Source organism: Lottia gigantea (genome assembly GCF_000327385.1).
Source record: "Lottia gigantea unplaced genomic scaffold LOTGIsca_13, whole genome shotgun sequence".
Lineage (NCBI taxonomy): Eukaryota > Metazoa > Mollusca > Gastropoda > Lottiidae > Lottia > Lottia gigantea.
Window position 1 is genome coordinate 2,052,883 of NW_008707425.1, and position 17,465 is coordinate 2,070,347.

The 17,465-nt window shown below is 34.8% G+C and overlaps 5 protein-coding genes across 5 annotated transcripts in view; 4 read left to right on the forward strand and 1 right to left on the reverse strand.

The window, feature by feature from the left end:
* LOTGIDRAFT_157195 (hypothetical protein) overlaps window positions 1–2,029 on the forward strand; it is a gene marked incomplete at both ends in the record, with an annotated part of 4,373 nt that extends 2,344 nt beyond the window's left edge. Inside the window, one exon of the mRNA XM_009048964.1 lies at window positions 873–2,029. Within this exon, the coding sequence (XP_009047212.1) occupies window positions 873–2,029 (1,157 nt within the window). The remainder of the gene's footprint in view (window positions 1–872) is intronic.
* A 4,458-nt stretch (window positions 2,030–6,487) lies between these two features.
* Window positions 6,488–6,903, reverse strand: LOTGIDRAFT_69770 (hypothetical protein; the record flags this gene model as incomplete). The annotated part of the gene is made up of 2 exons (XM_009048965.1): window positions 6,488–6,542; window positions 6,635–6,903. Coding segments are annotated over 2 exons (324 nt in total), but the record flags the coding sequence as incomplete, so codon positions are not given.
* Window positions 6,904–11,849: 4,946 nt separating this feature from the next.
* On the forward strand, window positions 11,850–12,329 carry LOTGIDRAFT_157197 (hypothetical protein; the record flags this gene model as incomplete). The annotated part of the gene is made up of 1 exon (XM_009048966.1): window positions 11,850–12,329. One exon carries the CDS (start codon window positions 11,850–11,852, stop codon window positions 12,327–12,329), a length of 480 nt encoding a protein of 159 aa, XP_009047214.1.
* Window positions 12,330–13,628: 1,299 nt separating this feature from the next.
* Window positions 13,629–16,100, forward strand: LOTGIDRAFT_157198 (hypothetical protein; the record flags this gene model as incomplete). The annotated part of the gene is made up of 4 exons (XM_009048967.1): window positions 13,629–14,203; window positions 14,233–14,886; window positions 15,111–15,445; window positions 15,574–16,100. The coding sequence occupies 4 exons, from the start codon at window positions 13,629–13,631 to the stop codon at window positions 16,098–16,100; spliced, it is 2,091 nt and encodes a 696-aa protein (XP_009047215.1).
* A 183-nt stretch (window positions 16,101–16,283) lies between these two features.
* LOTGIDRAFT_157199 (hypothetical protein) lies at window positions 16,284–16,814 on the forward strand (the record flags this gene model as incomplete). Its single annotated transcript, XM_009048968.1, has 1 exon — window positions 16,284–16,814. One exon carries the CDS (start codon window positions 16,284–16,286, stop codon window positions 16,812–16,814), a length of 531 nt encoding a protein of 176 aa, XP_009047216.1.
* Window positions 16,815–17,465: the final 651 nt, after the last annotated feature.

The window sequence follows — 17,465 nt, forward strand, 5'->3', positions numbered from 1 at the left end:
AGTTACTATCGGAGATCATTCCACAATTTTCAGCTATAGCTAAACCTTTAAATAGACTCACTGAAAAAGGTAGAGAGTTTATTTGGACAAAAGAGTGTGAGGAAGCCTTTAATACCCTTAAGCACAAACTTACTGAAAGTCCTGTTCTGGCGTATCCTGACCCAAACAAGCCTTTCATTGTGGATACTGATGCGAGTGGTTATGGAATTGGAGCTGTGGTGTCTCAAGTTTTTGATGGAGTAGAACGTGTCATAGCTTATGGTAGTCGTTCCCTCACTAAAGCTGAGAGAAATTATTGTGTTACGCGTAAAGAACTTTTGGCCGTTGTGTACTTCGTGAAATACTTTAAGGCCTATCTCTACGGAAAACAATTTACTCTCAGAACGGATCATGGAGCATTAAGGTGGCTGTTAAACTTTAAAAATCCCGAAGGTCAGGTAGCACGTTGGATCGAACAGTTAGCCCAATTTAATTTTGAAGTTATACATAGAGCAGGCCGAGTACATAATAACGCCGATGCGTTGAGTCAAAGACCATGTGTTCAGTGTGGAGTTGGTGATGAAAATACAGAAGAATGTGACGGGTTAGTAGGACTTATAGGTATTGATACTAATGTCATAAGGAAGATGCAAGGAGATGATAAAGAGGTTGGTTCCATTGAGACCTGGGTTGAATCGAGAATTAAACCAAAGTGGAGAGATGTATCTCCCAAGGTGATAAAGTGTGGCTGTTTACACCAACATTGACGCCCGGCATTCCCAACAAATTCGCGAAACGATGGAAAGGACCATTTGAAGTTGTGCGAAAGCTCAGTGACATAACGTATGAGATTGGAGATGGTACCTCTAGACGTAAACAGGTGGTTCATGTAGATCGGTTAAGAATATACAACCAACGTGACGAAGAATCTGACAGTGATGCACCATGTGAACCGATAAACGACTTCCTTGACAGTGACGACAATGTAGATGCCGATAGAGATGCGTCATGTAAACCGATAGATGACTCTCCTGACAGTGACTATTGTGATAGTAATGTGGGTGGCGATAATGCGGAATCGTTAGATGTCCAGGGTTTTGCTCCTGTAACCTCTAGGTATGGAAGAGTACGCCGACAACCTGCTTATCTCGACGCATATGTAATGTGTGTTTCTTCTATTCCAGGGAAGATGGCCACAGCAATGACCTATCTGGAGAATTTTGGATGCCCCTATTGTAAGGATGCTGTCTTCGACACCAAGTATAGGTATGAACGGCATTGCGATAGTGCCAAGCATAAGAGGGTGATAATGGAGTTAGAGAGATTGAGGAGACAGTCTAGGATGGGTGAACCGAAGGATGATGACGAGAGAGATGATAAGAAAGAAGACAGGAAGAAAGATGATGAGAAGAAGGACGATATGAGACAAGATGAGAAGAAGGATGGTGAGAAGAAGAGGGTCGATGATAAGAGGAGAGATGAAAAGAAAGAAGATGGGAAGAAGGATGGTGAGAAGAAGAAGGATGGTGAGAGGAAGAAGGATGAGAAGAAGAAGCATGATGATAGGAAGATGGGCGAGAGGAAGAAGGATGATAAGAAGAAGAAGCATGATGATAGGAAGAAGGGCAGGAGGAAGAAGGATGATGAGAAGAAGAAGGATGATGAGAGGAAGAAGGATGATGAGAAGAAGGATGATGAGAGGAAGAAGGATGATGAGAAGAAGAAGGATGAGAAGAAGAAGCATGATGATAGGAAGATGGGCGAGAAGAAGAAGGATGATGAGAAGAACAAGCATGGTGAGAGGAAGAAGGATGAGAAGAAGAAGGGTAGTGATAGGAAGAAGGACGTTGGGAAGAAGGATGATGAGAGGGAGAAGGACCAGAGGAAGAAGGATGATGAGAGGAGACAGGATTACCAGAATGATGACCAGGTTGTTGAGAAGAAGGTTGACAAGAAGGATGGTGCGAAAAAGAAGGATGATTACAAGACGAAGGATGATAGCGATATAAATGATGGGAAGAAGGCTAATAGAGAGATAGATGACGAGTAAAGGGTTGATGAAGATATAGATGGTGGGGATAAGGATGATAGTGATGGAGAAGATAAAAGATTTAGAATGGAAGATAAAGGTGGTTTGTTGAGGATGATAAGGCTGGACAAAGAGTTGGGTGGTGCGCCTAATCTTAATTTCTCTTTATATAGTGATATTAGTGAAGAGAGTAGTGCAGGTGGAGACTCTTTGGAAACGTTGGGTGATGGTGAGGAAGTAGAGGAGAAAGAAGGTAGAGGTAGAGAGTATGACGGAGGATGGAGAGAGGAGGACGGTGAGAGTAGAGACGGATTGAGAGGTAGAGATTGGCGAGCGATTGTTGTTGTAGAGGCTAGGCCTATTCATTTTGTATTGTTTTTATTCTATTGTTATTTCACTTTGTGCAATGCGTGACGCATTGGACGGAGGCGTGGGTAATGTGATGAATTAAAATTATTCTTTTATCTTTTTGGCTTTTATTTACTTTTCAAAATTTAATTAACCTTTGGCTTGCTCCCGTCTTCGTCCCTTATTTACTTTTCTTGTTTATATCATTATCCTTATTTATTTTTATCATTTGTACATCATTTGCTCCCGTTAACGGAGAGATTTTGCGTGATTCTGGGGCTGTATAGCAAAACCTCAACCCCAGATTAATAAATCCAGTTACACACTACATTTGTTTCGATACACCAGCTTCAAGCATCGAGTAAGTCTGTAAACTAATTACTAGGGATAAACATATTGAGAGGCCACCGCTAGGCCAAACTGTAGTTAACTTGAGCCGCAAAATTCTTACACCCCTTCAGCATTCAATCTTAGACCGCGGACTTATGTTTATTACCACACCAAAGATAGCCAACTTAAATTATCTCCGACCATCCATTGAACGATTTCAACGAAATCTTAGCTGCACATATTTTTTTCGTAACCACCCCCACGTGGTGCTAGAACAATGTTTATTCCTAAATCCACGTGGATACCCCCTCAGGCCGCCATTCATCCTGAAATATTGAAAGCATTGGCGAATATGAATAGACAAACAGCGAACCTTTCCATAACACACGAAAAGCCTAACCTCAGACGAGTGGAACGTGAAGCGATAAACTCACTTAAGAAAGACGATAGCATTGTTATTAAAAAGAGTGACAAAGGTTCATGTTGTGTCATTCTGAGTAGGGAGGATTACGTTTCAGAAGCAGCGAATCAACTGAATAATCCTAAACATTATGCCATTTTACCGAAACCAATTTTCAAAGAAACTTCTAATATGATTAACAATATTCTTGCCGATTTAGTCAAAACTAGTTATCTCAAACAGAAACAATAGGACTATCTGTCTGCCAATCCTGGTTGTCGCGAGACACATTTGTACACTTTGCGTAAAATCCACAAGAATCTTACCAAGGAGAGGTTTATCTCGAATAAAATCCCTAAAGGCCGCCCGATTATATCTGACTGTGGTAGTGAGTCGTATGCAGTGTCAGAATACATTGATCATTTCTTACTACCTCTAGCTGTCAATATCGCGCCTACCTTAAAGGCACAACCGATTATGTCAATAAAATAAAAAATCTTCGAGTTCCCTCTAATGCTATTTTAATTTCTATTCTTCTATGTATACCAATATCGATAACACTACTGGTTTAACGGCAGTTCGTAAAGCTTTTAATAGAAACCCAGATCCAAACAGACCCGACGATGCAATTCTACAGCTTTTAGATATTTGTCTTAGTCGAATCGATTTCACATTTAATGGTAAAACATATTTACAAACTTCATGGACAGCTATGGGCAAACGATTCGCCCCTTCGTACGCAAACCTTTTCATTGCAGAGTGGGAACGTGAGGTGTTGCCCCTCTGTCCATTTGACCCACCTTTTTACGGACGCTTCTTGGATGACATTTTTTATGGTTTGGACTTATTCTATCGAACAGTTTTGGGAATTCTTTGAAATTCTCAACAACCACCATCCTTCTATCAAGCGTGAGTGGCAAAAGCATAGACTTTCTCGATACCACTATCTGTAAGGGAGATAGCAGAAACAAATAAACTGGATATTAAAGTGTATTTCTTAAGAAACTGATAATCATCAACTCTTGCACAAGAGCTCCTTTCACACAAAATATATCTTTTCTGGTATAGTTAAGTCACAACTATTAAGATTTCATCGAATTTGCACAATTCGATTATTATGAAGTTTTATCTAACTTTATCAATAAGTGTGCCTTGTACAAGCTAAAGAACAAGTTATATTGTGATAGGGTTCATCGTTTGTTAATAATAAACAATTTCACCAAGTTTCGTCAAAATCCTTCAAGCGTACTACGATATATTTATTTCTCGTGTCTTTCTGAAGATTCTAATCCGCAAATGATGAGACGGGAAGCCCGTCTCCAAACCTTTCTATTTATTGTGATAGTTGGTTATCAGCCATTAGTACAGCACTGCACAAACAGACTCACTTGACAGGATGACAGCCACTTCGCACCTAAGTCGCGTAGTCTCTAACCCAAATCAAGCCACCTCGGACACGTCGCGGAGACCCGAAAACAACGTCACAGCAACGTCTCCATGGTCTTCAACACGTCTGGGAGTTGATGCAGTGCAGACAAAATTAGTCTCTGCGCAAGACGTCTTTGAGACCTATCGGAGACTAAAATAATTTTCAAAGATCCGGTTGGACACAAGCAGAGACTTTGCAGTCGCCAACTAGTCACCAGACCAGTGAGATAGGCCGTTAACTGTTTTAAATAATATGCATCATAATTTCTGTGGTATGAAATAATTAATATTGCGTGGCATTGATTTCAATGCAAATTTATTGTTCGATTTCTTTGAAACTCGGGCTTTTATTATACTATCTTGTTTTATTCAATAAGATAAATTCCTGTCATTGAGTCGTGGGTTACCTCCCTTTCCCAAACAACCTACGTGGTACGACTAGCTGCTTAACTTACGGACCGATCCAAATGAAATGCTTAACAATGTTAAATATATATGTGGTCAAATTATACTCTAAAATTTCTGAGAAATGCAGTTTTCGGAATGGAGATATAATGAAAAAAGTGCGTACAGTATATACCTCTATGTAATCTAATATAACCGACTCAATTCGCGTTCGAACAACCATTATCCCCAAGTTATTGTGCTTGTTGAATATCTGGCTATAACTATTAATTAAGTGGTAACCCCCTATTCTTTTTGAATGAAAATTAACGTGGTAAATAGCCCCAGTCTTATAATGTGGTCTGTATTAAAGGGGTCTGTTTTGCAGTAGATAGAGCTACCCCGTATTCGGAATTCAATTGAAAGAACAGTTCTATTACAATGCAAAAAAAAACAGTACCACAACAATAAAGGCAGTCGCTATTAACCTTCTCATATGCAACGAATACCGATTGTTTGTTTGATAATGACCTTGTGTGGTAGCCTAAAATGTAGCGATGATCTGAATGCTTACTGCAGCCTAGGTTTGTGCCGGATTGATAACTTCTGATTTTAATCATGAAAATGACTGACCAACAGTCCCAAAATGAAATCGCTGATTCTTAGAAAGACTCCTGAACTGATGTTTTCCACAAACTATCCAAAGTTCAGCACAAAATTTGCGAATTTCGCATCTCATGGGTGTGCATTTAGCACTATAACAGATATTTTTACAAAGATAGAGAGGCAGTTTGGACGTGGCGATCTACATACCAGTCTAGTTGCAGATATTAGGACCCTGGTATCACATCATTAGAGGGTCTTACCCAGTGGTGGAAATCCAACGATATCAACAAGTGGATATCCACGAGATGCACGAGGCGCAAAGTGGTGTCCACGAGATGCTTAGTCGAAATCATGAGATAAGAAAAATATTATTCTGTATTATATGTCCCCTATATGCTTCCGTACTTATATCTGCGCAGTATTCAGTTTTTTTACCCGCCCATTCACTTTTTATTACTTTGTTTGAAGTCTTTTACGAATATTCTCTTCAGACCTGAAATCAATCCATTTCCTCATGTCATGTTAAAAGAGCGGGGCTAAACTTCTTACACTAAGAAATTATCGTAAGCTATACCCTATACTTTTTTTAAGAAAATACTTCAGAACAGATGCAGCTCATAAATACCAACGCATGGTATGAATTTTTTACATTTTTCTAGCATAATAAGTATTAGTTTTTGTTATTTTGACATAGTAAATTTTCGTCTCAATCGTAAGATAAGATGCCGTCGTAAATGCCAAGGTGACGTCATTTCACGCTTCAAAATCATCATTCCAATTTTCACGACTTTTAGGGAACTTAATACACACATATATATGCATAACAATTTAATACTTACATATATTATTTGGTATGAGTTACTCATCATGGCAATCAGCATGTTTAATAATACTATAAAAGCAATAAAGCTATATGTGCCGAACATTAATTTGCCTATTAACTCAGTAAAATCGTGGTTGAATTCAGTCAACTCAGCATGTTCCAAATCAACTAAGCCAAACATGGACCAGTATAAGCTCTGTATTATTTCAAATAAGCTGAAATAGATGGTAATAAAATGTCATACTTGGGGAATATCCTCCTCGTAAATAGCATGCAAATGTCTTTATAATTTGAAAAAAAAACTTACTTGGCAAAACTTCGGTATTTTCTATCACACGATTCAAGGATATTATTTTGACATTCTTGTGCTCTTAGATGAGCGTAGTACCAATACAGATGAGTCAAACCACAACCAAATGAAAATAGTACCAAAAAGTAGATCATCATAAATCGTAATATATCCATTATCATCCGTCCTAATGATATTTGTAATGGTCCTAAATGAGGGTTTACGGTGAATATATAGATGAGTTTAAGAGAACTAAATATATTAGCTGCCGCAAACATGGCTTCCGCAATTAAATTTGGATCATAAGCATCCCATTCCTTCCTTTCTAAGTTGTGTGGATACAGTTTATCTTCTTTTACCAAATGTATCTATAAAAAAAAGAAGTACATATAACAGTAAACAATCCTGGACGATGATGACCCCTTTCACTGCACTGCTGTGCTAGGCCTTATTTTAAGGCAAAAAGGTAATTTTAAATGAATGCTAAAAAATACTTATAAAAGCTTCTTTCAAAATTATTTTTGTGTGATAGGATGGGCTAAGAGGAAAAAATAGAATTTTGGAAATTTGCATATTAATAATAATAATAACTAGAGCCACACGTGGCACAGAGTGGGACTTTGCAAATGTAGCAAATTGCAAAAGACCCTGAAAAAATCAACCTTCCACGATAATTAGATCATGTGCAAGAACAGTCTAAAGTTTGGAAATTTTCATTTTTTAGAAGATTCTAATACCGGAAGTAGACGTCAGACCTCATAAATGAAAGTATCAGCAGATAGCTGATGACCTTTGATCTTGTAAAAGAGAAGGTCTAAAAAGGTCAAGATCAAGAGATATACGTCATCAAAATATCTAATTGCACACGACTATAAAATCGGAAGTTGACATAGGACAGCAAATATAAAAGTATAAATAGATAGCCAATGCCAATGACGTTTGATCCTACAAAGGTCAAGGTCAACAAAGGTCATGGTCAAAAATTGAAAATTTTGAATTTCCAAAACCTGTTCCTTTTTTTGAACTATGAAGCGGAAACAACCGAACTTCTAAGACAAAGTGGCTCAAAACATGAGATAATTGTATGCAAAGTTCCATTTTGAACAAATGTATACTTTGCGAGTTATGCTCCTGGCCAAAAATGTCAATAATGAGTAATATAACCCAGATGTGCCACTCCCACCTTAATTTTTTTTGCATAGGGTAATTGATATTCCACATGTTATGTTGTGTTTTAAATTTCAAGCTTCTACATTATTCAGGTCAAAAGATATAGGTCAACAAAGGTCAAAATCGAAAAATGAAAATATCCAAATGTTAAAACCCGTTCCTTTTTTGGAACTATAAAGCTGAAACAACTGATCTGTTAACACAAACTGGCCAAAAGGATGAGGTAATTGTGTGCAAAGTCTCTGTTTTAACAAACGTATCCTATGCGAGTTATGCCCCAGCCCCAAAATATAAACAATTAGTAATTCAACCCGTATGTGCCACGCCCACCCCAATTTTTTTGTCATAGGTGAGTTTATATTCAAAGTGTCTAGTTGTATTCCAAATATCAAGGTTCTACATAAAATAGGTCATAAGATATACATACACCAAGATCAAAAAGACACAAATTTGGTAAACAAAACTCAAATTTGAATTTCAATTTTGCTTTAAAAAAGCAATTGTTCTATATCTATGTTAAGTGCATGAAAAGCACATTAGGAAACCGAAAAAATTAACCCTCAAGGTTAATTAGGTCACGTGCTAGAGCAGTCTAAAATTGCGAAATTGGCTTTTTCGGATAGCTATAAAAGCGGAAGTACATGTCGGAGGTCAAAGGTCAAAGTATCACATGATAGCCAAGGTCAATGACCTTTGACCCTTGAAGGTCAAGGTCATCAAAGGTCGAGGTCACATGGTGTGATCGTTTAAAGCATGAATAAATTTCAACCGGAAGATGCAAAAAAGCAAAAGCGGAATTCAAAATTCTTCTCCCAATGTTTTTTGCGCAATCGATTGCGGAAGGTTGTAAATTTCGAAAAAAAAATAGAGCCACACGTGGCACAGAGTGGGACTTTGCAAATGTAGGAAATTGCAAAAGACCCCGAAAAAATCAACCTTGGACGATAATTAGATCAAGTGCAAGAACAGTCTAAAGTTGAGAAATTTTCATTTTTTAGAAGATTCTAATACCGCAAGTAGACGTCAGACCTCACAAATGAAAGTATCAGCAGATAGCCAAGGTCAATGATCTTTGATCTTGTAAAAGAGAAGGTCTAAAAAGGTCAAGATCAAGAGATATACGTCATCAAAATTTCTAATTGCACACGACTATAAAACGGATAGCTATAAAACCGGAAGTACATGTCAAAGCTCAAAGAATCAAATGATAGTCAAGGTCTATGACCTTTGACCCTATGAAGGTCAAGGTCATCAAAGGTCAAGGTCACATGGTGTGATCGTTTAAAGCATGAACAAATTTCAACCGGAAGTTGCAAAAAAGCAAAAGCGAAATTCAAAATTCGGCTCCCAATGTTTTTTGCGCAATCGATTGCGGAATACATTCACATCAAATTTGAGCATATCAACATTTACCCTGAGGCCCGATTTTGAGTTTTACACAAGTGTGTTTTTTCAATATGGCGGCCAAAGTATCACTTCCGGTCTGGATTTTTTTTTCTTCGTTTTTTTGTAATAGCATTTACTTACTATCAACATAAATTTCGTTGACATATTTTAATTACACCGGAAGTTATTCGACCGGAAGTGGACTGTTCTTTCAATTGATTCCCCGTTTAAAACCGGAAGTAAAGTTAATCATTTGACAACTATATTATTTACTTTAGTGATGCCCCTTTGCATATTAAATTTCAGATCAATCGATGCAAAAGCAAAAAAGTTGCAACAAAATTGAAAAATTTGATCGAAAAAAGTGAGCGACGAAATTTCGAATTTCGTAATTTTTCAAGTGCTATCAGGTCAGAAATTACAAGTAGATTGTAAAAATGAAAACCCGAAGAAAATCGATGCAAAAATACGCCTTCTAGAGCCGATTTTCGACTTTTTGCATATGTTGAACTGTGGCACTTCCGGTTTTGCAAAAATGTTCCAATATATATTTCAGGAACACGTTGCCACTACAGAAGGTCTAGAGAAGTTGAATGGTTGCTGCAACTATTGCAGTCTAAGCTCAGGAAGGTGTGTAAGAAAAAAAAGAATGGACATTTCGATAACAAACTGCAAAGTCCCAGTTTGTTATCCAAAAAAAAGAATTGACATTTCGATAACAAACTGGGACTTGCGACCCCTAAGGGCAAATGAGAAGTACATAAATATTACAATTAAATGTGACGGAAAGGTACAAAGAACATTTACAAGATGCTAAATGTAACAGTATTGTTATTTTCAAAAGCTTTTCATTATTATAATTACAAATTTAGCTAAATTAGACAGCTGATTTTTGTTATTACAAGAAAACAATTGACTCATTTTTATAGTATTTGGATATATGTTATAATAGTGTTTTAAATAAAATCTTCTCGCATCATCGAAATAGGAACATTTATGAGCTTTTACTATGAGTATGGCAACCAATGGTTCCGCATCTAAATCTACAGAGAGCAGTGAGCTGATTAGCGTATAAGTATGACAAATAGGGTTCAAATTGGTGATTTGTTTTAAACATTTTATAATTCATACATAGTTTATCATTTGATAATGATTCTTACCAGGTTTGCTGGTAAATATCTTTAATACGCAGTTTGTGTGCGCTTTTGTGCCAAATTAGGTTAACAGTTTGGTAATTATTACAAACATATGACATGCCTGAGGAATCGAGATTATTTTTTAATTTTACTAATCCAGGGTGATCTATATATTTCTTCCGTGGAGACTTTTGAGAAGCATTAACAATGTGTAAGAAAATTTAATAGATTGTCCTTGAACAACCCCAAGCCAAAAACAGTTTGTATCAGAACTTGTAAAGGAAACGTGCCAGTTCACCGTAATCATAGATATAGCTGTTTTTGAATTAAGTCTTAAAATACGCCTAAGAAAATTTCGGTAAAAATACTTCAAGGTGGGTAATGTTTGCAAAACCCCAAACAACCGTAAGTTAATACTGGTACAGGGTTAGAATAGTATTCAGGCTATGTAGGGCCTTCTTAGCTTGTGAAGTCTGTTTTGATATAGCTTTATTAAATGACCCATTAAAGCAAAATGTTACCCCTAAATAGGTATACCCAATTCGTTAGTTGCCATTGTTTACTTCAGGATAATGGACTTACATTTATGGACTAGTTTTACTCTCGATAGAATTCTAGAGTTAGGTAATGAGTATTATACATACCTGCAATCCTTTTCTAATATTAGACATCCGTACATTTTTATAAATGAACTTATAGAAAATATAAAATTAGAAAATCAGTCCTTCAAATTGGACATCAGTAACGAACCCAATTTGGGTTGATTGGTATATCTAACGATTTTAGTCTCTCTCTGAATGATGCACTTGTTGTTTGTTTAAGTACTTATGAAGCATGCTTTGTAACGTTTAATATGAATAAACGGTTCTGAAACCGTCAATGTACCTTGCAGCTCTTTTAAGAAAGATAAACCCATATCTCATTTAGATGACCATATCTCTTTTTTGAAAATGGATCTTTTCCAATTGAGACAAATTTGACCACTGATAATGATGTACAGATTTTGCAAGTTGAAACCAATTCATTTTTGTTTGAACCACTTAAAGCAGAAAATCAAAGACGAATAAGCAAGTCAATTGGTTTGAAGGCTGTAGATTTCGGTTTCCCATATGATGTATATGTTTGTCTACTGACAACTCCTACCAGATATTTATTAATTAAAGGTGATGGAAATTGTCTCTTTCGATCATTATCATACTCCCTTACAAAAAGTGAAGAATACCACCACAAAATACGTTTGGCTGTAGTGCGACATATGAAATCGAATCTAGAAATTTTTAGAACCAATTAATCTTTCAATTGATGATTACATTAAACGTTCTAAAATTAGAATATTGGGAACTTGGAGCACTGAAGTAGAGATTTATGCTTCTGCCAATTTATTTCAAACTGATATCTATACATATTCAAATAATGCATGGTTAAAATTTCCTGTTTTACAGATGAATGAAAATTATACTCTCAATGAGTTTACTTGAACCACAAGAATGGTAATCATTATGAAATTGTAGAAGATGTTGCAAGGGTTACAGCTGATAGGGATGACAGGAATGATGGTAACAGTTTTACTTCTTTCAAAAAGAAAGACTTGGGGATTAAAAGACGTAAAACGTGGTCATAAGTGGACTTTTTCCAAGAAGCGTTTTCAATGCTCAGAAAAGAAGAAAGTTTATCTTCATGATAGATACTGCCAACAAAAGAGTAAAGCATACAATTTAATATTAAATCTAAGAAGGAAAGAATCGGGTAAAACTAAGAAAGTAGCCTACGAAAATTATTTAAGATTTCATTGCTATCTGAAGTACAAAACTATATTAAAACCTGAATTGAAACATAAGTATGAAGCTGTATTAAAACCTGGATTGAAACAGAAGTATGAAACCGTATTAAAACCTGAATTGAAACAGAAGTATGAAGCTATATTAAAACCTGAATTAAAACACAAATATGAAACTATATTAAAACCTGAATTGAAACAGAAGTATGGAGCTATATTAAAACCTGAATTAAAACACAAATAAGAAACTATATTAAAACCTGAATTGAAACAGAAGTATGAAGCTATTTTAAAACCTGAATTAAAACACAAATATGAAAGTATATTAAAACCTGAATTGAAACATAGGTATGAAGCTATATTAAAACCTGAATTGAAACATAAGTATGAAGCTATATTAAAACCTGAATTGAAATATAAGTATGAAACCCTATGATGTAAACCTTTAAAAGAAAATATGTAGCCATTTTAGGATTGAAACTTCAAGAGAAATATGCATCTGAGATAAGACTTGAATTAATACAGAAATATAAAGATAGCTTGCGTTGCTGGCAGCTGTCAGAAATAATAAAACAGTCTTCAGTGACTAAAGTACGAATTTTCTCATATTGAAGAAATTATTTATGCTGAATAATTCCACAAAATTTTTTCAAATCAATATCAATAACCCAAATACAACAAACAATTAAATCACACAGCTCTAATCAAGGGCAAAAAACAACTTTTGACGCGTGTTTACAAAATCAAGGGCAATAACTCAAAAAATGTTCATCAAAAATATCTCTTGTTAGAACTTGTCCGAGATCTCACCAATTCCAATGATCACACCAAGTTTCATCAGAATCGATTAAAAACTGCAGCTTCTATTGTGCTCACAAACAAATTTTGAAGCGTTTTTCATGGCATTAACCCAAAAACATTTCATCGAAAATGCGTCAAGTTTGAACTTGTCCGAGATCTTATCAATTTCAATGATCACACCAAGTTCAGAATCGGTTGAAAACTGTAGATTCTATTGTGCTCACGAAAAAATTTTGACGCGTTTTTACAAAGTCAAGGGCAATAACTCGAAAACCGTTCATCAAAAATGCATCAAGTTAGAACTTGTCCGAGATCTGATCAATTCCAATGATCACAACAAGTTTCATCAGAATCGGTTGAAAACTGTAGCGTCAATCCTGCTCACAAACTATTTTTATTAGTATATTTATCATTAGTATTATCAGTAGTATATGAGCTCATCGATTGGTCGCATTTTTCCACATTCCATTTCATTTCATGGGAAAAATGCAACCAATCTATGAACTCCCAAAAAACAAGACCTAAATACCCTACATTTCATAAATTCTTACAGCAAAACATCCTACATTTCATAAATTCTTACACTTAAAAAAGACCTAAATTCCCTACATTTCATAAAATTCTTACACCAAAAAAACACCTTCAATCAATTTCCTACTTTCCATCAAAAACAGCATATTAAAATGTAGAAGGGAGATAACTCTTTTTTGGAAATTTTCTACTTAAATTTTAAACCTTAAAAATGGCAAATAAAATACTAGATCAAATCTTTAGATTATACGATCCGATTCGTTATTCGTTTAACAAGAAAAAAGAGGATTATATTATCATCTCACTGTTGGTTCTAAATCGCAAATTGATTACCTTCAAAATAAATTCATTATCGAATTGGTTGCTTCTTTCCGATGCTTATTTCAGATGCGATTTCAAAATTAAAGATGGAACTCCCAATGAAAATCGTGTTCCACAAACAAATACAACGTTAGAAAACAATTTCTTTCCATCTTTGTTTAGCGAGATGGTTTTGGAAGCAGGTTCAAATCCGATAGAAACAATCGAACATCCTGGGGAATTCGACACAATGTTGAAAACAGTTTTATATCCTAAAGATTTCGATTCAGTCTCGGGTTGGATACCCGATGTTGGCGATGGAAGTGTTTTAAAAGAACCGGTAAGAAATCTTGCAAATGATGCTGATTTAGCTAGAGTGAGAGTTGTTGCTCGAAACACAATAGAAAGAGTAGCACGAGCAGCTAATTCGAAAAACGAGTACTTCAATATAATAATGTTGTTGAGAATAATAGGTGGGGTAATTACGTAAATTGGAAATTATATCCTTTATTCAGTCTGTTGGAACACAGAAAAGTTTCCATAGGGTTACCATATAAAATTCATCTACAAAGAGAAATCAACGACGATAAGATATTCTTTGGAGAGAATGGTTCAGATGCAAAATTAGAAATAACGAATCTCCAACTTTTCATACCCGTAATAACACCATCAATTGAAGTAGAAACGAGAATATTCAACTCGTTAACTAAAGATATTGAAATAGCTTTTCTTCATCGTAACACGGTAGGTAGCATGACTTTAACGGGAGAATACACCACCTGCCAAATCACTAACACTATAAAACCAGCAAGATATTTAATAGTTGGTTTCAAGAACTTACCAGATTCTCAAACGAATAACAATAATGTCTTTAGAGTGGCAATGAACCAAACTCAAGATCCTTTAATCCATAAAGTTCAAGTAAGATTAAACAACGATAATTATCCTAACCAACCTTTAACAATTAATCCAACCACAAAGGATTATAATGAATTGTATAGAAACTTTAAAAACATGTGTGAATTATTTGGAAATCCACCTCAGTTTGAATATGTAGATTTTGCACTTAATCATCCAATCTTCTGTTTTGATCTATCAGCTCACCAAGAAGATCTTTTCAAAACAGGAGTGGACATAAATATTCACATTGACAGAAGGAGATGTAACAGGTTATTGTTTATTATTGGAAGAAGCAAAACATTTAATTAAAATAGCAGATAGAAGAATGATAAGAATTGAGTAAAAAATACACCCTTAAAAATGAAAGTAGAAACTTTAGTTATGAAAATAATAGAAGCTATTGATACAGCTTCCCCAACTGTAATAACTTTCAATGGTAAAAAAATCAACATAACTAAAAACACTTATTGATAAATACAAAATTGTAATCCAGAGATGATATAGATTTAGAAAGAATTGACGCGAACGCAAAAGAATGTGGATTTTTACCTTTCCTTCTACCTTTAATATTTGGTGGTATTGCAGTGGCTACTGGAATAGCAAGAGCCATCAACTCAAATAAAGCAACTGCAGTAACAGCAGCTGAAGAACGCAGACATAATTTGGCAATTGAAAAGGAGGCACGAGGTTCAGGAGTGGGAGATATGATAGGCAAAATAAAAGAATTTGGAAAAAAATTTGGGGAAGAAACCAAGAAAACTGTTAAACAAGGATTAAATAAATTAGTAGATAGTATTGACACGGGAGAAGTCAAAGTCAAACATAAGGGTAATGGAATATTTTTAAAAAATATACACACTGGAGAAGGAATGATATCTTTCAAAGTATAAAGGAGAAGGAGTATTTTTGGAAAAAATTAAAATAATAAAAAATGGGCAAACAATTTAATCATTCAGAAATATTTCCTAATAACCCTATGCTCATGTGTATATGCGGTAGTTCCGGTTCTGGGAAAACTCATCTCACTTTTAACATGTTGACAACACCAAACCTTTTAGATTTCGATTCTTTGTCTATCTACACAACAACACCAGAGCAATCGTATTATAAATTTCTCAAAGCTTTAGAATATCTACCAAAGAAAGATGTTCAAGACCTATTTCAGTATTACGAAGAAAACGAAGAAGAAGTGGAAATAAAAGATATCTTAGATAACTACATCGAAGGAAAGAAACCAACGGATATAAAAGTTTTGCTTACGAAAAATATTAATGATCTAGACTTGTCTAATATTGATAGCAAACCAAAGAACTTAATATTATTTGACGACTGCGTAGCGCAAAGAAATCAAGCTGTTCAACAAGAATTCTTCACGAAGGGAAGACATCACAACTGTCACTGCATATACCAATCCCAATCTTTTTACGGGATGGATTCTATGTTTATTAGAAAAAATGCAAATTGTTTTTATTATTTGAATTAAACGATAAAGATTTATCTCAAATCATTCAGTCGATAAATCACGGAATGGACAGAGATGTATTTAAAAAGGTTTGTAAAGCTCAATGGAAAAACCCAGATGAACATGGATATATATTCGTTAATACTAGAAAACCTGCGGGTGAAAGAGTTATGACAGATATTTGTTAAATTTTTTTTTTAAAAAATGGATAATTGGAATAATATTTTAAAAAGAAACAAAGAATATATAAAAGCTAAGAATAAAATAAAGACCCAAGTTGAAAATAACAGATTACAACAACCTGGATTAACGGAAAATCTACAAACTCTATTTCAACCAATATTAAAATCTCAAGAGGATATTAAAAAGAAATTAGCTTTAGAATATAGAGCTCCTATAGAACCCACACCTTCTATAGAACCTCATCACCCAGAACCGAATCAATATGATTCAATACTATTTAGTAATGTTTACCCTTTATTCGAAATCGATAAAAAAGACTTTATATTTACAACAACAGAAGGATTAATAGATTTAATGAATGGCGGGGATATTGAGATTGCCAAACGCAAGGATTTAGTAGAATACTTAAAATTTCTGTATATGATAAAGAATAAGCGCAAAACAAAAAGATTGATGGCAGTTGAAACATATTTAAATATTATCAAGTTATTCCTGATGAAGAGGAATCAGATGATTATGCAGAAGATTATCCACCAATCACGCAAGAAATAGGTGAATTCGAAGATATGGTATCTGGAGAAGGTATAAAGTTTTCATCCGACAACAACGAGAAACTACTTAAAAGATTACAAATTATATTAGCGGCAATGAAGGAAGGACATCGATCACACAGACAATATAATGAAGTAAATTGTATATTAAAAAGACTCATAGAAAAGGGTATCATAGATAAAAGTGATTATAAAAGCGTGATTAAAAATGTCAAATAAAGAACAACTATTCGTTATCACCTCAAATAAATCTGACATTAAATTATCTCTAGATTATGAGTACGAATTCGATCGCAATCAAGAATATGAATTGAGATTAAAGTATTTCTCTTAGAATTATTAACGAAAAAAAATAACCAAATAAAAATATCAACAGATAACGGAGCTATCTCAAAACCATACGTTTACTACCAGGAAGCTACGAATACATAGCCATTAACGAATATCTGTCTGAATATGGATGAAGTGTTAATGGTAAAAACAATATTGAATTCGAAGGTCATTTGAATCTGAACAAAATAAAATTGATATTAAGAAATAATAGTCAAGTTGATTTCAACGTAGAAAATTCATTGAATACGTTACTAGGATTTGATAAACGAGTATACACCCAATCCACTTTAGCACCACACAAAGCTAATATCGAGAATGA